This window comes from Cricetulus griseus, chromosome 2 (assembly GCF_003668045.3).
Source record: "Cricetulus griseus strain 17A/GY chromosome 2, alternate assembly CriGri-PICRH-1.0, whole genome shotgun sequence".
NCBI lineage: Eukaryota > Metazoa > Chordata > Mammalia > Rodentia > Cricetidae > Cricetulus > Cricetulus griseus.
In genome coordinates this window covers 434,785,279-434,807,689 of record NC_048595.1, presented here as the reverse complement: position 1 = coordinate 434,807,689, position 22,411 = coordinate 434,785,279, and the positions used below count along the sequence as shown (strand labels likewise).

The 22,411-nt window shown below is 40.8% G+C and overlaps 1 protein-coding gene across 4 annotated transcripts in view; it reads right to left on the bottom strand.

Moving 5' to 3' along the window:
- Positions 1 to 22,411, bottom strand: part of LOC100756292 (rhomboid-related protein 4) — a 118,833-nt gene that overhangs the window by 33,039 nt on the left and 63,383 nt on the right. For 3 of the 4 annotated variants that reach the window (XM_035441058.1, XM_035441060.1, XM_035441059.1), the window contains exon 7: positions 8,729 to 8,801. The exons of the other annotated variant lie outside the window; for it this stretch is intronic. In XM_035441058.1, the coding sequence (XP_035296949.1) occupies positions 8,729 to 8,801 (73 nt within the window). The remainder of the gene's footprint in view (positions 1 to 8,728; positions 8,802 to 22,411) is intronic. 4 annotated transcript variants of the gene reach the window in all.

Below are 22,411 nucleotides of genomic sequence, written 5' to 3'. Positions count from 1 at the left end.
AGGGGCAGAACAAAGATCACATTGAGGGTTAGGTCACCACCTGCAAAGCAGGAAGATAATTCTCAGGAGAAGCCAGAACTGTTGGCACCTTGGCCTTGAACTTCCAGCTTCTGAAGACAGGAGAGAAGGAATTTCTGCTGTTTAATACACTCAGTCTATGGTATATTGTTGTGGCATCCCCAGAACACCAATAATTATTAAATTATCACTGATAAAAATACCACAATTGCTAGCTCCTAAGGCAGTGTGAAAACAAAGTAACATAAAGATTAAGTATGTGGTCTGGGGCTGACACTTGTTCAGCTTTGGGCCTCAGTCAGTTCAGCCTCCCAGTCATGCGCCACACATGCTCAGAGCCATGCACATGCATGGGTCGCTCACAATGGTGTCTGGGTTGCTCCCCATCACTGAAGACCCATTCTCCTCCATACCTAGCACACTGATTTCCAAACACGTTTGATTTGCTTATTCCCTTACAATTTTTGTTCTTCATGGTTTTCTTTTGCTTTGGGTAGGGTTTGTTTGTTTGCTTTTATTTTATTGTTATATGGGGGTCCAAATAAGTAGCTCAGGCTGGCCTCAAACTTGTGAGCCTCCTGTCTCAGCCCAGCAGTTATTCCCCTACTTAAAACTCTCAAATGGTTTAGACCATCAGTTCTCAACTTGTGGGTTGTAAACCCTTTGGGATCTCATATCAGGTATTTACATTATGATTCACAGTGGTAGCAAAATTATAGTTATGTAGTAGCAACAAAATGTCACCACAACATGAGGAACTGTATATTAAAGGGTCACAACATTAGAAAGGTTGAGAACCACTGGTCTAGGCCATCCTTAGACTCATGGACAAAGTAGCCTGTGTACACTAGGCTCTTCATAGCCTGGTTCTTATTTCTGTCTCCAACTTGAGAATTTGCCAGCCTGGTTTTCACACTGCAAAGTATATAACAGCCACCGCCCACTTCATTCCTCCAGTATCTCACCTTTCCACCCTAGATTTTACCCATTTCCACCATTTTGCTCATCACATTCAAGGTGAAACTAACATCCACACATAGACTATGGTTTAGAATTCATTAATTAAAACTTAGGACTCAAGTTCACATTTACCCTCTAATGGATAATCTTGCTTGTCAACTTTGCTACATCTCGAACCAATTAAAACCCAAGCAGCTAGGCTCACCTGTGAGGCATTTCTTGATTGTGGCTCATTGAGGAAGACCAACCCTAAGTCTGAGCCATATCCTCTACAGGCAACTCAAACAAAATGACACTGAAGAAGAAAACTTCTCTTTTTGCCTGCTTGCCCTGTTTCACTGGCAAGTTCATCTATCCTGCTGCTGAGGCATTCCTTCACTGATATGAGAACCTACTTCTTCCAGATTCTAGCATGCATTAAAGACCAGCTGAGACAAGCAGCCCTTTGGACGGAACAACTACTGGGTTAGTGGCCTTTCTACTAAGAGACAGCCATTGCTAGACCACAACCTGTAACACACTCTAATAAATCTCTCCCTCTCTCCTCCTCTCCTCCTCCCCCTCTCACCCCCTCCTCCCCTCCCCTCCCCCTCCCTCTCTCTCCCTCCCCCTCCTACTCTCCTCTTCTCCCCTCCTCTTCTCCCCTCCTCTCCTCTCCTCCCTTCCGCCTCTCATCTACTTATCTAGCCACCCATCTACCACCTTCCTATCTACTCTCTAAGTTCTGTTTTTTTTTTTTTTAGAGACCTAACATACCCAAACTTTAACTTCATGCATTCATTGAGAAAAGGCAGTTTAGCACCTAAGTAATTTGCCTGTCAACATTTCAGATAAATAAGGTGACAGATGTTATTATGTCACTTTGGCCACTCATGGGGGGATGGTGGAGGAATCTGCATTCTGAGCTTACAGTAAATGATATTGAGTTTGCCCACTTTGCTCTTCTGTCTGTTTTACTTCTTCAAAATTAAGTGCTTGCCTGCAGAGAGCAGACAATGCATGGTTTTTAGAAAATACAAGTTTTGGCATTTTTAAGGACAGCGCTTATTTGGTCTCATTAGTAGGCTAGTTAGCTGACAGGCAAGTACATCTTAATTGCTCATTAACTCTGATGATGTTCCTTTGTCTGGTGTCAAGGTCTGGGAGAGAGCACAGGGCACTTACAGAATTGCTGATTCTTGGGGGGCAGCTGAAACACGTTTTGATTCTGGTTTAAAATTCTTTGCTAGGGTAGTTATTTTTTTCTTCTGGCTAATAAGATGAGCCATGCTGGTGATTAAATATTATTTTCTGGAGTCACAAGGTTTTTGTCTGTCATTGATTATGGAGACCATTGCTGGTTTGACCATAATCTGTAGAAACTGACAGTTGACATAAAAGGCCCTTGGAGAACAGCTTTTGCTAGGGCTCAGTTGCCTCTGCCCACTGAACCTCACTGCATGAAGGACTGAGCAGTAAATGTAGACATAGTTCCACGGCTTCTTGCATCCCTTCCTCAGAGCACAAAGAAACCCAGGGACTAAGCATGTATCTGTACACACCAAGAAGCATTGTCCACATGCTTGTCCACATGCTACATCACATGTGCAATGCTTATACCAAACACTGAAATAACAATTAGCAAATAATTTAGGCTATCAACGAGAAGGGAATGTCATCTTTGAAATGTCATATTCTCAGGGGTAGGCTCAAAATGGGCGTTGCTGGACCCATGTGATACAGGCCAGGGGCTTATGTCCCTCCTCATCCCAAAGCATCCTTTACACAACAATAAATTACCAGAGGCCTACGATTTATCTTTGTTACAGCACAGTGTGCCAAAGCAGGTACCTGCCTGTCCCCAGAGGCACATTTTACTTAAAGATATAATGAAGACAGTGGATGTTCTACGCAGATGCTTCTCCTTCTAGAAGATACTTACTAAACACTTTATTTCCCTTACTGCCCACCAGTTAGTTACGGGTTATTTCGGCATCACACTAGGTGAAAGCAAGCAGTCTTCTTTCATAGTCAACTGAAAACAAACTACAACAACAAAACCATTGACTGGTGTTTTTGGTTTTTGCCTTGGTTTGGAAATAATTCCAATTGAAGCAATGTTAACAATGTTAACGGTCTACCCTTACTGTTTTCTTAGTAACACAGAATCATAATGTGTAGTGCAAAAAAAAAAAAAAAAAAGACTCATCTTCCTTCAGCATCCTAGCCTTCTAAGCTCCACAGGACCATTCGTTGAGAAGAAGCAGAACAGATAGGAAAAGGACATGTTCAGGAAGACTCCTGAAGCTCTACAGTTTTGTATGCTGTGAGGTAAACAGAAATGTCCAGTGCAGAACTACAACAACCTAAAAACAATGTCTAGTGTGTTCCGGAACCCTCAGTAACGATTATGTGCTTTCACCCAGTTCGGTGCTATTCTGCAAAAGTCACAAGATCATTCTTGGTGCAGACTTACATAACTCTTCAGTATACGTAGGCATGAGGATTCTGGGCGATGTGCTACTCATTATCTAACTTCATTAGAAGGGGCCAGGCTTCAGGCATACTACTTGGTATACCCACTAGTGACGTGTGACGGTGCTAGTTCCCTGGCATCTCCAGCGGCATTTGGCATTTCTTTTAGCCATTCTAATAAGCATGCACAGCCATGTACCATTGTCTCATTACCATGTACCACTGCCAGGGTGAGCGGTGATGGCAAGTACTTTGAACAGGTCAGGCTGATGGACACGCACATGGGAAAAAAAATCACTGAGCTATAGGCCTATAATTTAGGCATTTTACTAATAAATGCTTTTGTAGGAAAAAGAAAAGAAAGAAATAGAAATCAGTGTAGTAACCAGGAAAGGTGAGATCAACCTCGGCTACATAGCCTGGGTAAGAGTGTGAAATCCTGACTCCAAGGAAAACAAACAAAAAGGAAAAGGAGCCATACCAACCCCCCCCCCCCCCCCCCCCCCCCCGCAAAAAAGCAACGAATGACAATAGGATGGAGAGATCTGGCTAGGATGTGGCTTCATCTCCTCCATTGTTCTACTCACCACAAACACTCTGCAGAGGCTACAGATAAAAGGATAAGTACAGCCTCCTCACATTTATGCCGATTGTGAAGAGTGAGGCAAAAATATTTAATAGTTTGGTAATGCATGGCTTTATCTTAATAACATTTTTTCTTTATACATGTTCTATATTATTGATAGAAGGTTTAGAACTGGAATAAGCCAAACAAGAAAGCATAAGTCAACTGATACTTTGTTAAATATGATATTGATGGGAGCAGATAAAATTTTATTATGAACACCATGGGTACCCTGCTTCTCACCAGACAAACTGTGAATTTGCTTCTTTGTCTTTTTAATGGCTCAGCATTAGTCTATATGATGGTTTATTTAACCTATCTCCTGTTGCTGCATCATTATGCCATGCAAGATTTTCTAAGGCAAATGATTACAATATAATTTAAAGCAGCTTAATATTTATATTAATCTCAGTAACTTCTTGAATGTTGGGTTTATAAGACCACAAAAATGTATTAAAATAGCATGGTTGTGCTCTACCTGAGCTTGATGAAGATCTACAAATGCATATAGTACAGCCCTCACATCTGGCTCTTTGGAGCGAAGGACAGAGGAAATAGGACTGTCGTGTGATGAAACTAGACCTCTCTGAAAGTGGATTTTGTGATTCTATAATACACAGAAACCAATAACACGATTCTTGTTTCTGCTCATCAATGGCACAGCACAATTAATCGCACACAGCAGGTGGGAGAACACACAAGTGAGCCCGAGATTGCAGGAGAGGCTGGAGCAGATGGAGAAAACATTCTCACATGAACCCTTGGTCCCATGCAATTACCAAGTGAGGATTCTGTGAGGCAGTTACACAGAACGCCATCTGAAGGCACACTTCATGTGAGGTTCATGAGAGCATGTTGGCAACTCCTTTGCTTTGTGAATCACTTCTATAATCTTAGTGCATAGTAGGACCACTTGAGATCAGGCTAAGAAACATAGTGAGACCTGACCTCAAAAATAAAGAATTTCCAAATGCTCATTCCAACAATTTTGAACAAAAATAAATAATACCCTACCATCTTGCTTCTGACCTGACAGAGTGTCCTATGCAGTAGTAAATTGCAGCCTTCCCATATAGGGAGGTAAATCCTTCCCCGAACAAATAATTTATTTCATGATTTAAAAAAAATTCTTATCAGGAATTTTTGCCTAAAAATAAAACAAAACCTTCAAACTATCAGAACAATAGAATTGAGCCACATATCTAGGGGCAGACATCTCAGTGTGTTTTCCATTGCAAGCCCTAAAACGTCATCTCTGGCAGGAGGAAGGGCAGGCAGGCACGTGAGGACGAGTACAGACAGGAAGGGAATTCGGTACAGCAGCCCAGCTTCTGGGGGAACTAATTCAGTTACACAGGAGCAAGAATCCACTCCTGCTTGGAAAGCGTAAGAGTTCTCTAACAATCTAATCATCTCCTATGGGCCACACCTCCTTTCATGTCACAACAGGAATCAAACTTCAACACGATTGGCATGGGTGAACCACATTTAGTCCACAGGAAGAATTAAGGGTGAGAGTCAAAGACACACGACCATCTCTCTATGTAACATATTCATTTTAATTAGCAAAGAGTTGTCCACAGAGGCAACACACAGTGCCTGGCCTTTGGCTTTCTCAATCCAAGATGGTGACAATACACAATATGACTGCAGACAGTGAACGCCCCCCTGGTACAGTTTTGCAGACTGACTGTGCTGAAGGAGGCAGACACTGATGCTGATCTGTGCTTCAAGTCACAGCTGTGCAGCAGCCTGCATGGTTCCTCTTTCCAGACTAGCTAGATGTAGACATAGAGACATCTGTCTTCTAGTCTGGTATTTCCTACTTAGAATGTGACCCTTCTTGGCAAGTCACTTAATTTTCTTGTGCCTCTGTTTAATATCTGAAATAATGAAGATAACTGAAAACACTTACTTCACAGGACATGCATGCATGTGAGACTTCCTAACAGCATTCATTATCTATACTTAACAACCTGGAAGAGCTTCAACAGAATGCTTATAGGTAGTTCCAAGGACACACTCCAAATGTGAAGTAGTTTTTACCTGGGCAGTAGAGTTACAGATTACTTTCTCTCTCTCTCTCTCTCTCTCTCTCTCTCTCTCTCTCTCTCTCTCTCTGAATGCCTGTGAATGCATGCATGCACAACACATATTTTACCAACTGAACCATCTCCCCAGTCTCCCCAGTTACACTTTAAATATCTTTTTGCTTATCTGTATTTGTCCACAGTGAATATGTATTACTTTTGAATTATAACAATCACACTACCCCAAACTGAAAAGGCCATAACTGGTTATGACTATAAGCTTAGATGCCCACCATCTCTTGTATGTCTTCAGCATCACCCACCCCGAGGCTCTGTGAAGCGAGGTGGGCCTTCTTCCAGTACAGGAGCGGAGTGTTGCTGACTCACATGTGAGACAAAGGCCAACATGCACAAAACTCACAGCATGTGTCCAAGTGTGCTGGTGAACTTCACCAGCATAGTCTCTCTGCAGCTTTGCAAAGGCTGAACAGCTCACAAAGTAGAAGTGCGATTTAGCACCTTCCAGAGAGGTACCTTACATGGGCCAAGGGAGCCCAACTTTCTCCACACCTGCTCCCTGGGGCAGAAACTGTGAGCAGGATGCACGCCATCATTATCAGACAAACAGACCATGAGGACACTGAACCTTTGGCTTCTCTGTCTCTCCATCATTTAACACCAACATGGCAGATCTAGTTGCCTCTGAGGTCAGTTTCTATTCTAGAACATTCCAGTTCTGTTTGAAACGATACTGCTTGTTTTGTTCTCCATCATTTTGTTCAGAAATAAGGTAAACATTTTATGTTTTAAATAAAAAGTCAACAGATCCCAGCCTTCATTAGTTTATGGGGTATAATGACATTGTGATATATGCACAGCAATAAATTAAGCAAAGGATCATAGTGATACTGTATCTCCACCTCCCCATACATGAGTGGCAGTTACATGCTTAATATAATCAACAGCATGGCTCTTTATTAACACCCAAAGAAACTGCAACTCAATTAGAGGATAAAATATTAAGCTATACCCTTGAGACATGCCATACATCATTCTGATGTATGCTTACCATGTTTGTAAAGAAATCAGAAAACTTCTATTAAAATACAATTTTATCAGCTGAAAGTATCAACTATTGAGCATATATACTGAAATCTAAAAAAGGGGTTACTACTTGCTCTGTGTCGTTATTTTAGTTATAGTACAAAGCTCTGAAAACTTCTCCACATCTCTTGATCAATGAGAACGTAAGATATAGGCAATTTAAACACACTACCTGATAGTTCCTTTTCTAAATGAATACATTTTAGAGGCATGGCAAGACTCTGTGGCAGCCCAGTAATAATTTCTCAAATTACCTTATGAAACAATAAATATACATATCAGTACCTTCTAAGATTTAAAAACTTGCATAAATCACTGGAAAATCCAAACAACTGTATTAGTAAACCCCTAGCTCTACTCCTTGTTCTGTTGGTTAAGACAGTAGTTCATGATTGCTGTAACAGAAGATGTCACAGGTTGGCAAGCAAAGCCATCACTTCACTTAAGTCAAAGGCTACCTACTGCCTCTCTAATAGGTCAATTACTTTCCTGCTGCCCATCAAAGTATGGAGTATTCTTACCTCATGGTAAAGACCAAGACTAATTCACAAGTTCAGCCCACAGTGCTTCACAATTGGCCCTGACAGTATGAGGGCTTGGGTGAAGATCTGCATCGAAACAGAATAAGAGACACTGCCTCTCCCTCCCCTGACCCTACCCATAGCAACAGTGATTCTGAAAACTGACTGGGCAGCCCAGTGAGTAGTCTCTGTGTGGAAGGAGAAGGGGGAAGGGGAACTAATTCATTACAGTTCCAGCTATATTATTATTGTCAACTATGCTCATTAGCATACGAATGATGCCTTTCCATACATGGGTAAGTGTGGGCTCAGGAAAATTACAAATTAATCACACAGAACTTCTCATGTCAATTTCCCCCAAAATGTTCATATTGTTTATACTCTACCCCTCACAGCTATCCTAATACTTTTTAATGGTGGCCCTAACTAGAATCCTACTTTCCAGAAGGGACCCACACAGATTCTGATTCCTCTATTCCACGCTTACAGATTAGCAGCTATGTGCAATACTTCTATTTCTTTACATGGACAATTTCACACCTAAACATGGTTTCAAAGAGAAAACTTAATTCATTGAAAATGAATGCCCCTGACATGCAGAGGAGTGAGGAAGAGCCAATCATTTAAGGCAACCGTTGTTCTGCACTGAAATTGCTTTGAGACAATCTGGCAGATGGTACTTTTTTTTTTATTATTATGTAGAAGTTTTCCTCAGGGAAAACACATCAAATTACTAAAAGAAAGAACGAAAGGCTAAGTGGTCACACAGAATTAGCATTAGCTATACATCTCTGTCGTGGCTGCTACGCTCCTCAGCCAAGCAAGGCAGCAGCTGGAATTTGCATATGTTATAAACCACCAACTGCCAATGACCACGGCAAGCCAAGGGAGGTTCCCAAAACCATGCAACTAAGATACAGCCGTCTCATGTGTGTATTTATCAAATCAGGTCTTCCTTACAGAGTTGTGTGAGTTTACCTTCTTGAAGCCTTTCATGTGGATAACAGGAGACCTACCTTTCACTCCCCACTGTGTCAGGTACCCCCTGTGCCACCACACCTCCTAGCCACACCTTCCTCCAGTCTAATGCTACCAAAAAAAAAAAAAAGTAACAAACCTGCACTTAGTAATGGGGACAATTAACACAGTCAAAGTACTTATGTACACACAGGAGTATGTCACAATGAAAACTATTTTGCACAATAAATATTACCGAAAAAAGAAACACTGAATGTGATTTTAGTCCACTTTTCTTACATTTTCCCACACAGTAAAATAATCAAGACAAACACTACTTTTACATGCTTTGATGTTGCTACAGAGAAAGGATAAATTTAATTACAACAAATCTCTTCTCATTTAAAGCATACCTCAGCTGATCTCTTTGAATACATGATTATTATAAACAGGACTCAAAGATATCAACAGCAAAAGTGCTAGACATTAATTGGGAGCCTATTTCTTTTCCTTTATGGCACAATCAGCTTCATTCTCAAGCCAAGGCTTCGATAGTGTGTCTTTGTGTCTTGCACAGTGGTGTGTGTGTGTGTGTGTGTGTGTGTGTGTGTGTGTGTGTGTGTGTGTGTACTTTGCACAAGCTTTACAGCACAGCCAGTGTGGATGTGGGCATGTGCTTTTCAGAAATCTAACAGAAGATTCATATGTTGTCCCACACATCAGCAAGGAGCTCCAGATTTAATCAGGACACAGGCCCCAGGCTGGCAGACAGAAGTGGGAAAGTACAGGACTTTGTGCCCAGTGCCAGGTGGACGTGGTGGCAGGTTATTAAAGAAGAACAAGGGGGAGAGGAGCAGAAATCAGACAAGGAGTGGGGAGGGGAGAGAACAAAAACTGCAGTGCGCTAATGCCTCTTGACTCAAATAAAGAGATGGCTCTTTTCCAAGCTTTTCCTACTATTATGGTATCAGCTGCCTCCTGGACTCATCTGGAAGTGCTGACTGCCAACAGAACCAGACAAGATTTCTGCTAAAAGTGAATGTGTGAGTACTTGAAATAATAGAGACCTCTTTATTTCTCCTAAAAAGGCTACTTTGGTGTTATTCCTGGCATGCACTTGTAATTAGGACTTGTAATTATGGGCAGGGACTATTTGGAAATATTAGAAAATTCTGAGGTTGAAAAGTTGCTACCTTGATTCCTTAACTTACTTTTACAATATATTTAACCAAAGAAGACTCTCAAACTAACTGGTGTGGGCTTGGTATTCTTTCTCCCAATGAATTTCTCTTAGCTGGCTCTTTTTTTTTTTAAAAAAAAACAAAAACAAAACGTAACTGTTAAACTAACATTCCTTACTGTAAAATCCCATGAATCAAAGAGAAATAAATACACACCATGGCCTTAGGAACTACTGTTTCTAAAGTACTTCAGTCAAAAAGGAAAAATAAATATGAGTAATAAGAAGACTCTAAAATAAATCCTTAAGGATGACTGGCTCAAACCCCAGAGGAGGAAACCGTCAGTGGAATGTTGAGAAGGGCTGAGAACAGCGCTCCTGCCACTACAATAGACACAATGCTGGACAATCCAAACAGTACCTTTCCTTGAGTACATTCAAGAGCTGCAAAGGTTGAGAAACCACCAAACCCTAAGCCTAAAGTGGTACTTGGGAACTTGCTTACCTCCTCAAATTCTGCTGTAAGAAATCAGAGAAAACCACGAGGAGAGGGGTAAAGGCTAAAGAGTAGACGAGCAAGAGATTCCAGAATCACTGGCACTGACAGAGGGGGAACCACATACTGACACAAAAGAAACCAGAGGAAGGTTCCATCACCTTAGAGACAAATGAAGAGGGATGGGCCTCAGAGTGTGTAGCTAACTCCTCATGACTACTGTGAAGGACACAACAGTATCTATGTCATATCTGTGCTAAAACTGGCTAGCCAGAATCTAATGAAGTCTGGACATAAGAGATGACATGTAGGAGTCACGGAATAAAGAGACATCTCAAATGTATCAGGAAGAAATAACCAGATAAAATGTAGACCTCTTACAGTTTCCTGGGACTGGTATCTGTGCTGCCGAGTTTTATGCCAACTTGATACAAGCTATATTCATTTGGGAAGAGGGAACCTGAACTGAGAATATACCCAGACCTGGGCAACACTGTGGGGGTGTTTCTTCATTGTTTATTGATGCGGGGGGGGTGACACTAGCTTAATATGGGTGGTGTCACCCCTGGCCTGCTGGTGAGAAAGCAGGGTGAGCAAGCCCTGAGAAGCAAGCCAATAAGTAACACTCTTCTACGCTCTCTGCAGAAGTTCCTGTCTCCAGGTTCTTGCCCCGACTTCCTTCGATGACAGACTATGATATGAAATTGTAAGCTGAAACAAACCCCTTCATTCCCAAGTTGCTTTTGTTCATGGTGTTTTATCACAGCAACAGGAACCCTAACTAAGACAGAAATTGGTACCAGGTTCATAGGATATTGCTATGATTGACTTGACCATGTTTTGGGGGAGGGTTGTATTATGACTTTGGATCTCTGGGTTGGAAAAGCTATTGAATTCTGTCTCTGGGAATTGGGCTGTTCTGTGGGGACCTAGAAGATAATGCTGACAGTAGAGCAGACAATGGAGGTTCCAGAGAGAAGTCTGAGAGTCCCTTTAATATGCTATTGGGATCGTTCAATATTTTGAAGTAAGAATCCGTGGTTCTGGTCAGCGGGGGCTGAAGAATCAACTGTGAGTAGTAAGATACTAAAACCCACTGAAGTGAAACCTGTTCTTTGCTGGAACAATTGACACTGGTCAGCTGTGGCTACGGAATCAGCTGTGATTCTGAAGAGACCAGCATCACCGGAACAAAATCTTCTGCAAAGTGCTTCCCAGGACCAGCACACCGAAGCTGTGGTCCAGAGGGGGCCAAGGCTGCATGTCAGGGTGATAGCCAAATCTGGTCATGTGTAAGCATGTAACTGATTTTGGTGGCATGAAGCTGCAGGATTGAAGGGGTTTACGGAGAGCAGCTGAGACTTGGCACTGCATGAGGCCTTTGGTGAAGGTGCAGCCTCAGCTGTAGCAGAAACCTCAGTATTGTCCACTGGCCTGACCCCTACTGAGGTGAGTGTACCCTCTGCTCCTGTCCTACTCCTACCCAACTTCCCATTCACCCAGGATCTCTCTGGGCCTGGGCCTGCTAAGAGTGGACCCTGCCCAGGCAGGGAGGAGCCCCCTGAGTCTGGAAACACCTCACTCTTTCTTTCCCTTTCCTCCACCAGCCTCACCCTTACCTAGTGAGGAGAGGCAAGACCATCCAGAGCTGCAGACAATGAAGTCTTGGCCCACACACACCACCAGGTGACAAGAGGAGATAGAGAGAACCCACCTGCACCCACTGGAAGAAGACATGGGAAGAAGACTGAATAAGAACACACTCAAAAACAGAAAGACCAATATGACACCACCAGAATATGACTCCATGCCAGCAAGATCTGAAAAGCCCAAAACAGGATGAAGAAGAGATGAATCTCAAAAATTATCTTAGGAAGATGATAGAGACCTTTAAAGAGGAAACAAGAAAATCCCTTAAAAAATAGAAGAAAAAACAAAGAAAAAATTACATGAAGTGGAGGAAAAGAAAACCAACAAAATCAAAAAAATAAACAAATGTCTTAAAGAATCTAAAGAAAGCCAAGAAAAAACAACCAAACAAGTGAAGGAAGCACTCGAAACAGTTCAAGGCATGAAATCTGAAATAGAAAATATAGAGAAAACACAGATTGAGGTGATGCTGGAAATAGAAAGGCTGGATTAATGATCAGGAATTAAAGATGTGAGTATAACCAATAGAAGTCAAGAGATGGAAGAGAGAATCTCAGTTGTTGAAGACTCTCTAGAGGATATATAGTCATTGACCAAAGAAAATCTCAAGTCCAACAAATTCCTAACACAAAATGTTCAGGAAATATGGGACACAGTGAAAAGGCCGAACCTAATAATAGGTATAGAAGAAGGTGAAGAAAAACAGCTCAAAGGTACAGAAAACATATTCAACAAAATCATACAAGAAAACTTCCCCAACCTACAAAAGGATATGCCTATGAAAGTACAAGAAACTTACAGAACACCAAACAGACTGGACCACAAAAATAAGTCCCCTGGACACATAATAATCAAAACACCAAACCTACAGAATAAAGAGAAAATATTAAGATCAGCAAAGGAAAAAGGCCAAGTTACATATAAAGGCAGACCTATCAGAATCACTCCTGACTTCTCAATGGAAACTTTGAAAGCCAGAAGGTCCTGGATAGATATCCTACAAATACAAAGGGAAACTGGATGCCAATGCAGACTATTGTACCTAGCAAACTTTCAATCCCTATAGATGGAGAAAACAAGATATTCCATGACAAAATCAGACTTAAATAATACATTCCCACAAATCCAGCACTACAGAAAGTTCTGGAAGGAAAACTCCAACCCAATGAAGATAACTACACTCACAAAAACATATGCAATAGATAATCCAAGTTTACCAAACACAAAAAGAAACAGGAGGGTGAAATCCACACACAATGACACCACCAATAAATCCAAACAAACAAGAACCAGCAATCAATGGACATTAATATTCCTCAACGTCAATGGTCTTAACCTGCCTATAAAAAGATACAGGCTAACAGAATGGATACGAAGACAGAATCCGTCCTTCTGCTCTATACAAGAAACACACCTCAACTTCAAAGACAGGCACTACACCTCAGAGTAAAGGGTTAGGAAAGGATTTTCCAATCAAATGGGCCCAAGAAACAAGCTGGTGTAGCAATCCTAATCTCTAACAAATTAGACTTTAAACTAAAATCAATCAAAAGAGATGAAGAAGGGCAATTCATATTCATCACAGGAAAAGTCCATCAAGATGGAGTCTCAATCCTGAACATCTATGCCCCAAATACAAATGCACCGACATTTGTAAAAGAAACATTACTAAAGCTCTAACCACACATAAAACCACACATACTTATAGTAGGAGACTTCAACACACCGCTTTCACCACTAGACAGGACCACCAGACAGAAACTTAACAAAGAAACAAAGGATCTAACAGAAGTTATGACCCAACTGGGTTTAACAGACATCTATAGAACATTCCATCCAAACACAAAAGAATATACCTTCTTCTCAGCGCCACATGGCACCTTCTCTAAAATTGACCACATAGTTGGCAACAAAGCAAACCTCCACAGATACAAACGAATTGAAATAACCCCCTGTATCTTATCAGATCACCATGCTTTAAAGTTAGAATTCAACAGCAATACAAATTGCAGAAAACCTACAAACTGGTGGAAATTGAATAACACCCAATTGCACCATTCCTGGGTTGAGGAAGAAAAAAAAAGAAGAAATTAAAGACTTCCTAGAATTTAATGAGAATGTAGACACAACATACCCAAACTTATGGGATACTCTGAAAGCAATGCTAAGAGGAAAGTTCATAGCACTAAGTGCCCACATGAAGAAACTGGAGAATAGTCACACTAGAGAATTGACAGAACTGAAAGCATTAGAGCAAAAAGAAGCAAACTCACCAGGGAGGAGTAGACGCCAGGAAATAATCAAACTGAGGGCTGAAATCAATAATGTAGAAACTAGGAAAACATTACAAAGAATCAATGAAACAAAGAGTTCATTCTTTGAGAAGATCAACAACATAGACAAACCTCTATCCAAACTAACAAAAGACGAAGAGAGAGCACGCTAATCAAGAAAATCAGAAACAAAAAGGGACACTGAGGAAATCCAGAGGATCATCAGGTCATACTTTGAAAACCTGTACTCCACAAAATTAAAAAATCTAAAGGAAATGGACAGTTTTTGGGATAAATATGACTTACCAAAATTAAACCAAGAACAGATAAGCAGTTTAAATTGACCTATAACCCATAATGAAATAGAAACAGTCATCAAAAGCCTCCCAACCAAAAAAAGGCCAGGGCCAGATGGCTTCACTGCAGAATTCTACCAGAAATTCAAACAAGAGCTAATTCCAGTACTCCTCAAACTGTTCCACACAATAGAAGCAGATGGGATATTGCCAAACTCTTTTTACGAGGCTACAATCACTTTGATACCCAAGCCACACAAAGATACAACTAAAAAAGAGAACTACAGACCAATATCCCTCATGAACATCGATGCAAAAATATTCAACAAAATATTGGTGAATCGAATCCAAGAACACATCAGAAAAATCATCCACTATGATCAAGTAGGCTTCATCCCAGGGATGCAAGGATGGTTCAACATACGAAAATCCATCAATGTAATCCACCATATAAACAAACTGAAAAAAAAAAAAAAACACATGATCATCTCACTAGATGCTGAAAAAGCCTTTGACAAAATCCAACATCCCTTCATGATAAAGATCTTGGAGAGAACAGGAATAACAGGAACATATCTAAACATGATAAAAGCAATGCGCACCAAACCAACAGCCAACATCAAACTAAAACTCAAAGCGATTCTTCTAAAATCAGGAACAAGACAATGCTGTCCATTCTCTCCATATCTTTTCAATATTGTACTTGAAGTTCTAGCTGGAGCAATAAGACAAGAACAGGAGATCAAAGGGATACAAATTGGAAAGGAAGGAGTCAAACTTTCACTATTTGCAGATGATATGACAGTCTACATAAGTGACCCAAAAAACTCTACTAGGGAACTCCTACAGCTGATAAACACCTACAGCAAAGAAGCAGGATACAAAATTAACTCAAAGAATCAGTAGCCCTACTATATACAGATGATAAATGCAATGAGAAAGAAATCAGAGAAACATTACCCTTCACAATATCCATAAGCAACATAAAATATCTTGGGGTAACTCTAACCAAAAAAGTGAAAGACTTGTATAGTAAGAACTTTGAGTCTTTAAAGAAAGAAGTTAAAGAAGATACCAGAAAATGGAAATACCTGCCATGCTCTTGGATAGGTAGAATCAACATAGTAAAAATGGCAATCTTACCAAAAGTAATCTACAAATTCAATGCAATCCCCATCAAAATCCCAACACAGTTCTTCACAGACCTTGAAAGAACAATACTCAACTTTATATGGAAAAACAAAAAAACCCAGGATAGTCAAAACAACTCTGTATAATAAAGGGTCTTCTGGAGGCATCACCATCCCTGACTTCAAGCTCTATTATAGAGCCATAGTCCTGACAACAGCTTGGTATTGGCACAAAAATAGACAGATAGACCAATGGAATCAAATTGAAAACCCTGATATTAATCCACACACCTACAAACAACTTATTTTTGACAAAGATGCTAAATCTATACAATGGAAAAAAGATAGCATATTCAACAAATGGTGCTGGCACAACTGGATTCGGACATGCAGAAGATTGCAGATAGATCCATATCTGTCACCTTGCACAAAACTTAAATGCAAATGGGTCAAAGATCTCACCACAAATCCAGCCACACTGAATCTTCTAGAAGAGAAAGTGGGAGATACCCTTGAACGAATAGGCATAGGAGACCACTTCCTGAACATTACACCAGTAGCACAGACATTGAGATCTGTAATTAATAAATGGGACCTCCTGAAACTGAGAAGGTTCTGTAAGGCAAAGGACACAGTCATTAAGACAAAATAACAGCCCACAGAATGGGAAAAGATCTTCACCAACCCTACAGCTGACAGAGGGCTGATTTCCAAATATTCAAGAAACTCAAGAAGCTAGCCACCAAAACACCAAACAATGAAATTAAAAAGTGGGGTGCAGAACTAAATAGAGAATTCTCAACAGAGGAATCTGAAATGGCTGAAAGACACTTAAGAAAGTGCTCAAAATCCTTGGCCATCAGAGAAATGCAACTCAAAACAACTCTGAGATACTATCTTACAATGGCCAGAATGGCTAAAATCAAAAATACCAATGACAATCTATGCTGGAGAGGATGGAGAGAAAAAGGAACACTCCTCCATTGCTGGTGGGAGTGCAAACTTGTAAGACCACTTTGGAAATCAGTATGGCTGTTGCTCAGAAAAATAAGCATCAGTCTACCTCAAGATCCAGCAATTCCTCTCTTGGGCATATACCCAAATAATGCACGTTCATACAACAGGGACATATGTTCAACCATGTTCACAGCAGCATTGTTTGTGCTGGAAGCAACCTAGACGCCCCTCAACTGAAGAACGGATAGAGAAAATGTGGTACATTTATACACTGAGTACTACTAAGCAGAAAAAAGCAATGGAATCTTGAAATTTGCAGGCAAATGGATGGAACTAGAAGAAACCATCCTGAGTGAGGTAACCCAGTCACAAAAAGACAAACATGGTATGTACTCACTCATATATGAATTTTAGACATAGAGCAAAGGATTACCAGCCTACAGTCCTCTTCACCAAAGAAACTAGGAAACAAGAAGGACTCTAAGGGAAAAATTCGTGGACCCCTGAGAATGGGAAGGGGCAGGATCTCCTGAGCTAATTGGGAGCATGAGGGTAGGGGAGAGGGAGCTGCCAGAATGAGAGAAGGAAAAGAGGAGGGGACAGGAGAAAATGGATTAGCAGAAATGTTGAGTTAGGGGAAGAATAGAGGAGAGCAGGATGAGAGATACCATATCAGAGGAGGCCTCTGCACTCTAGGGGGCCCCTGGTAGTGGATTAGTATTTTTCCCTGGTGTAAGAAGGGACTTTGAGAGCCCATTCCACATCTTGGTCTGGACACATGGGGGAGGGCCTAGGCCCGGCCCAGGAAGATGTGGTGGACTGTGGGGAGCACCCGTTGAGGGCCCTACCCAGCCTGGGGAGTGGAGGGTGGATGGGATGGGGGACAGGTGGGAGGTTAGTGGGAGGGTTGAGGGGAGGGGAGGGAGAGGGGGAGGGAGAGGGAGGAGGGATTGACATGTGAAGTAAGCTTGTTCCTAATTTGAATTAATAAAAAAAATTACAAAAAAAAAGAAAAAGAAACCCCAGTAGTATTGAAAGGGCCTAGCATGGAACCATAGGGTAGGGACAGAGTTCTTGAAGAGAACCCAGGAGTCATTATTGGTGTGGAGTGGAGACCCAAAACTTTGGAGATGCTGGTACCAAGGACAGCAGCACCTGTGGTGTGAAGCCAGTCTGATTCTGTGAGACCCCATGTTGTGTGCTATAAATGGCAGCACTGGGGAAGTGGAGCCCTTTGGAGACCAGAGGGTTATGAGCGGGTCCCAGACTGTGACCTGGTTCTTCCCTTGGAGTAAGAAATTCTATAACCTACTTTTGATGTTACAGGAGCCCACAGTTGAGAGCATTTGTAATTTTATAGAGACTTTGGATATGTTAGAGGAACTGTGAAAGACACTTTGGATATTTTAAAAAGGCTGAACTTTTAAATTGTTTGATTTTTTTTTTAAAGGCCATGGACTTTTTAAAAGTTACAGTGTTTTATAATGTGATACTAATATTAACATGTCCAGTCTTGGGGACGGATGTGTTTTTGTGTGGAGTTGACAAACTGCCAATTGTGCTGTCTGGTTTTTATGTCAATTTGATATATGTTAAGAGTTATTTAGGAAGAAGGAACCTCAATTAAGGAAATACTCCCACCCAACTGGCCTACAGGAGAGCCTGTGGGGGCATTTTCTTGATTGATGTGGGAGGGCCCAGCTCACTGTGGGCTGCTTGTCCTGGGTTTTGTAAGAAAGCAGGTTAAGAAAGCCACAAGAAACAAGCCAGGAAGCAGCACTCCTCAATGACCTCTGCTTCAGATCACAATTCCAGGTTCCTGCCCTGATACTCTTTGACAAAGGACTATGATTGTAAGTTGAAAGAAACCCATTTCTCCCCAAGTTGCTTCTGTTTATTAACACAGAAATAGAAACTGTAATACAGTCTCTGGAAAAAATGCAGGAAAAATAGGGTGCAATTTTTACACAAAAAGGAAACAATCAAATACAACATTAAAACTTAAAAAACTGGCTACAGGGCTGGTAAAATGGCTCATCAGATAAAGTGCCTATCACCCAAACCTGGTAAGCTGCATTCTATCATTGAAGCCATGGTGGAAGGACAGAGTCCACTGCTACAAGCTGCCTTCTGACCTACACACACACACACACACACACACACACACACACACACACACACACACGAAAAGCTATTTTTTTTTTTAAAGAAAATTTGTGAGTTTTGGGTTGGATTACATGTTTGATGTTGGAGAATTATTGCTTATTTTCTTAGATGTGGTAACAGTTTTGTGTGTAAGCAGCAAGATGTCCTCTGTTCTTGGGAGACACCATAACACTGCGAAGTAAAGAAACATGATGTGTGCAAAACACTTTTACAGGCCTCAGTCAAGACAACACTCCCATCTGCCTTCTCTCTAGCCCAAATATACTCACCCGCAAAGTCTACACTCCCTCAAGGCTGATAAAACATCGAGCTACATTCTGATAAAGAGCCACCGTGGCAATGGTATACTAATGATTTTAATTAGTTCTGCTCCAAGGGAACTAATTTATTAAATTAATTTTTTCCAAACTTGCTTGACCACAGAATTTTCCTTTCAATGAATGTTCTAAATAGCATATGGAACTAATTTCCAGAAAACTGATCCAAGGAGACTTCCTGAAGTAGTAACAGATAACAGCAAAAATTCTGCTCTTATAGACAGCTTATATTAATTTCAATTTTGTTTTCCTTAAAATACTTTATCACTGTTTTACTAAGATACATAGGAGATATTTTAAAAGGGCTTTTACAATTACTTTTTAAATTTTTTTCCTATGGGAAAATTCTTGTTTTTTTTTTTTATTATATAAAATGCTGACCATATGGTACACAGGGTTTTGTACCCTTCTTTTCTCATTTAATATTATCATAATCAGACTTTTTACCACTATATTTTTCAATAGTGTTGCTTTTAACAGGCATATAATGTTCCTATGGTACAATAAAACTATAAATGATTTAGTCTTCATTCAGATTACTGCACAAATTTCAATCTACTCAACTTTGATATAAATTATGAAATTATTTCATAATTAGTAGATATACAAATTTTGGATTATTATCTCTTTAGAAAGACTCCTCTTTAGGAAATAAGTGAGCACAAGACTCCTGCTTGACCCTTCCCCACATGCCTTCCATATCAGACAACTGAAGCCATGGACAGTAGTATGTAGAAACTGTGCTATAACCACCATTAAATTTGGGTGCTAATACACAGTATATTGTATCTGAACACACAGCTTATTTTTGTTTTTTTAATTATATGTCCAAATTGTTTTCTTTTTTATTTACATAGGTTGGTGTTAATTACCATGATACATGAGTACTTTATTTGTTAATAACATTCTCTGTCCAATGTTTTGTATGAATATCTATTGCTCTTCTGTACTTTTTCATTGCTTTTCTCTTTAGAACAGATGATAGCTAAAGATAACCATTCACCTATATTGCCATTTATATTTACTTTTTTGAATACTTATTTTTTGTATTTCATTCAATTAGCTTGGAATTGAGTAAACTATGTGTTCAGGCTAAAACCCAAATCTTCCTCTATTTTTATTTTTTTGATGCAAACAGCAAGAGGCTTTATTGCAGTTATTTAATGAGCTAACCCCATTAGCTCAGGCCTTTCATCCATCCACCATGGCAGATGGCTGGGAAAAGACCCCGAGAAACCACAGGACAAAGATCTTAAGGGCAGCGTAAGGGGAGTGTCTAGGGGTATGCACAGGCTCAGGATTGGTGTGCCTCCAGGCTTGGAGGACTTGCCCTGTGCAACTTGATTTTCAAAGAGCAATCTTCTAACAATGTATTTCACTGGTATCCTGGTCTGGAATGCGTTCACTGTTAAACAGCATGTCAAACAAGGTCACAGGGATCTCAGATCTAGACAGACCCTCTGAAGGACCAAGGTCAAATACCAGGTGCTATTGTGATTTTCTGAGACTGGAAAGAAGGAAAAAACTTTAAATTCATAGGATACACTTACTAGTGAATGGGGAAAGGAGAAACAGGGGTGAGTTGATGAGAGTGGCTGGGCAGGAGAGTGCCTGCGTCAGCCTCACATTGGGAGACACACCACAAAGGTGCCTGTACTCAAAGTGTAGGTCATATCTACCTAAACCAAGTGACTGGTTTACACAGATGCAGAAACAAAACCCTTGGCTTCAAAATAATCCCAGAGTCTTCTCACCAGGCTGATCTTATTAGTGTCTGGCAGGAAAAGCAACAACAAACTTGGAAAACTAAAATGATTTTACTTTCCCAGAAATGTTTTACAAATGAGATAATGAATCATTAAAAAATACTTAAAATTGGTATAGAAGAAGATTTTAAGTTTATTTCTCTTGCTGTCCAGCACAGTGCTCCTCTCCGAGTTGTTTTCCTAACTGTGTTTTAGACAACTGGATGAATCCTGGTCAGGAACGGTGGGTGGTGCATGCCTTTGATGGAGAAGAATCAGGAGCTCAGAGCCAGCCTGGGCTACCCGAGACCCTGTCTCAAGAGAGGGATTCTGGTGTTGAACCTGCTTTCTCCATTTATCTAGCCCAGGAGAACAGTAAATGGGATGTTTAACATTTCCTGGGAATACCTTCATAGACAAACAGAGGTCCCATGGAGATTTCAAATCTTCTTAGGTTGACGACTAATCAATCATCACAGTTCTATTTCACTGAGGCTGTTGAACCACAGGACTTCAGCCCCGGCTCAGCTTCTCAGTGCTCAGTTCAGAAGCAAGGGCTGGTGCCATCATACCCCTTGGTTCTCTGTTTGCAACAGCACTCAAAGCACCTTTGAAGAATGTCTTTGACATCTCTGCAAATCCTGGCACCCCACTGCCTCTGCCTCTGTGAAGATCTAAGCACACTCCGCAGTCCTCTTACCCCCAGCACTCGCTGAGCCTCCCCTGGGTACTTGAGATTATGGTTACTTGTGCAGTGCAGTATGTAGCATAAGATACCGTGAAGCTTTTCATGGCAGATCCTTGATGTTATAATTACTCATGCAGGAGGTGGTGTCCCATCTTCTACCTCTGTGTTCACGCCGTACCTGTACAGTACCCTCTGTGAAGTATCAGAAGACCTGTATACATGCTACTAAGTAAATGGCTGCTCCTTAGTAACTTACACTAGCAATAATGAAGATACCTATAATCAACTTCCTAAGCCAAACCCAGAGCAAAGAGAGCAAAATGGGTATATTGATTCTCAGATATCAGTCTGTGAAAGAATCTTCCGGAAAACATGTTAAAACTTACAAAATCCCAGGCTCCACTCCTGGACAGATTGAGTCAGTCAGGCTCAAACCTGAGTCCATTTGATTCCAGGGAGGTTCATGGCCAAGACTTTGGTACATGGTGACAGAGTGCCACTTTACAGTTATGAATTCCAAAGTTAACCTTTCTCATGTACTTAAGACTTTAAGCCTTTTTTTTTTTTTTTTTAAAGTTTCTTGACTTCAATGTTAAAGCACAAAGCATAGCAGGTCTATAAAAAGAACACTTAACAATGCATCCAGTCTGGCACCTTAGGAGCTTAGGCTGTGGGACAACAGCATCACATCCCATTCTTTGAGATCACAATCTGCACAGGTTTTTCACCTATAAACCCTTTTTTGTTTTCTTTATAAACTATTCAAGGCTTAATTTGATCCAAATCATCCTTTTTCAGACCGCCTTGCCACGAGGCTGGTTTTAAAATAACCAAAGGGCGCAAG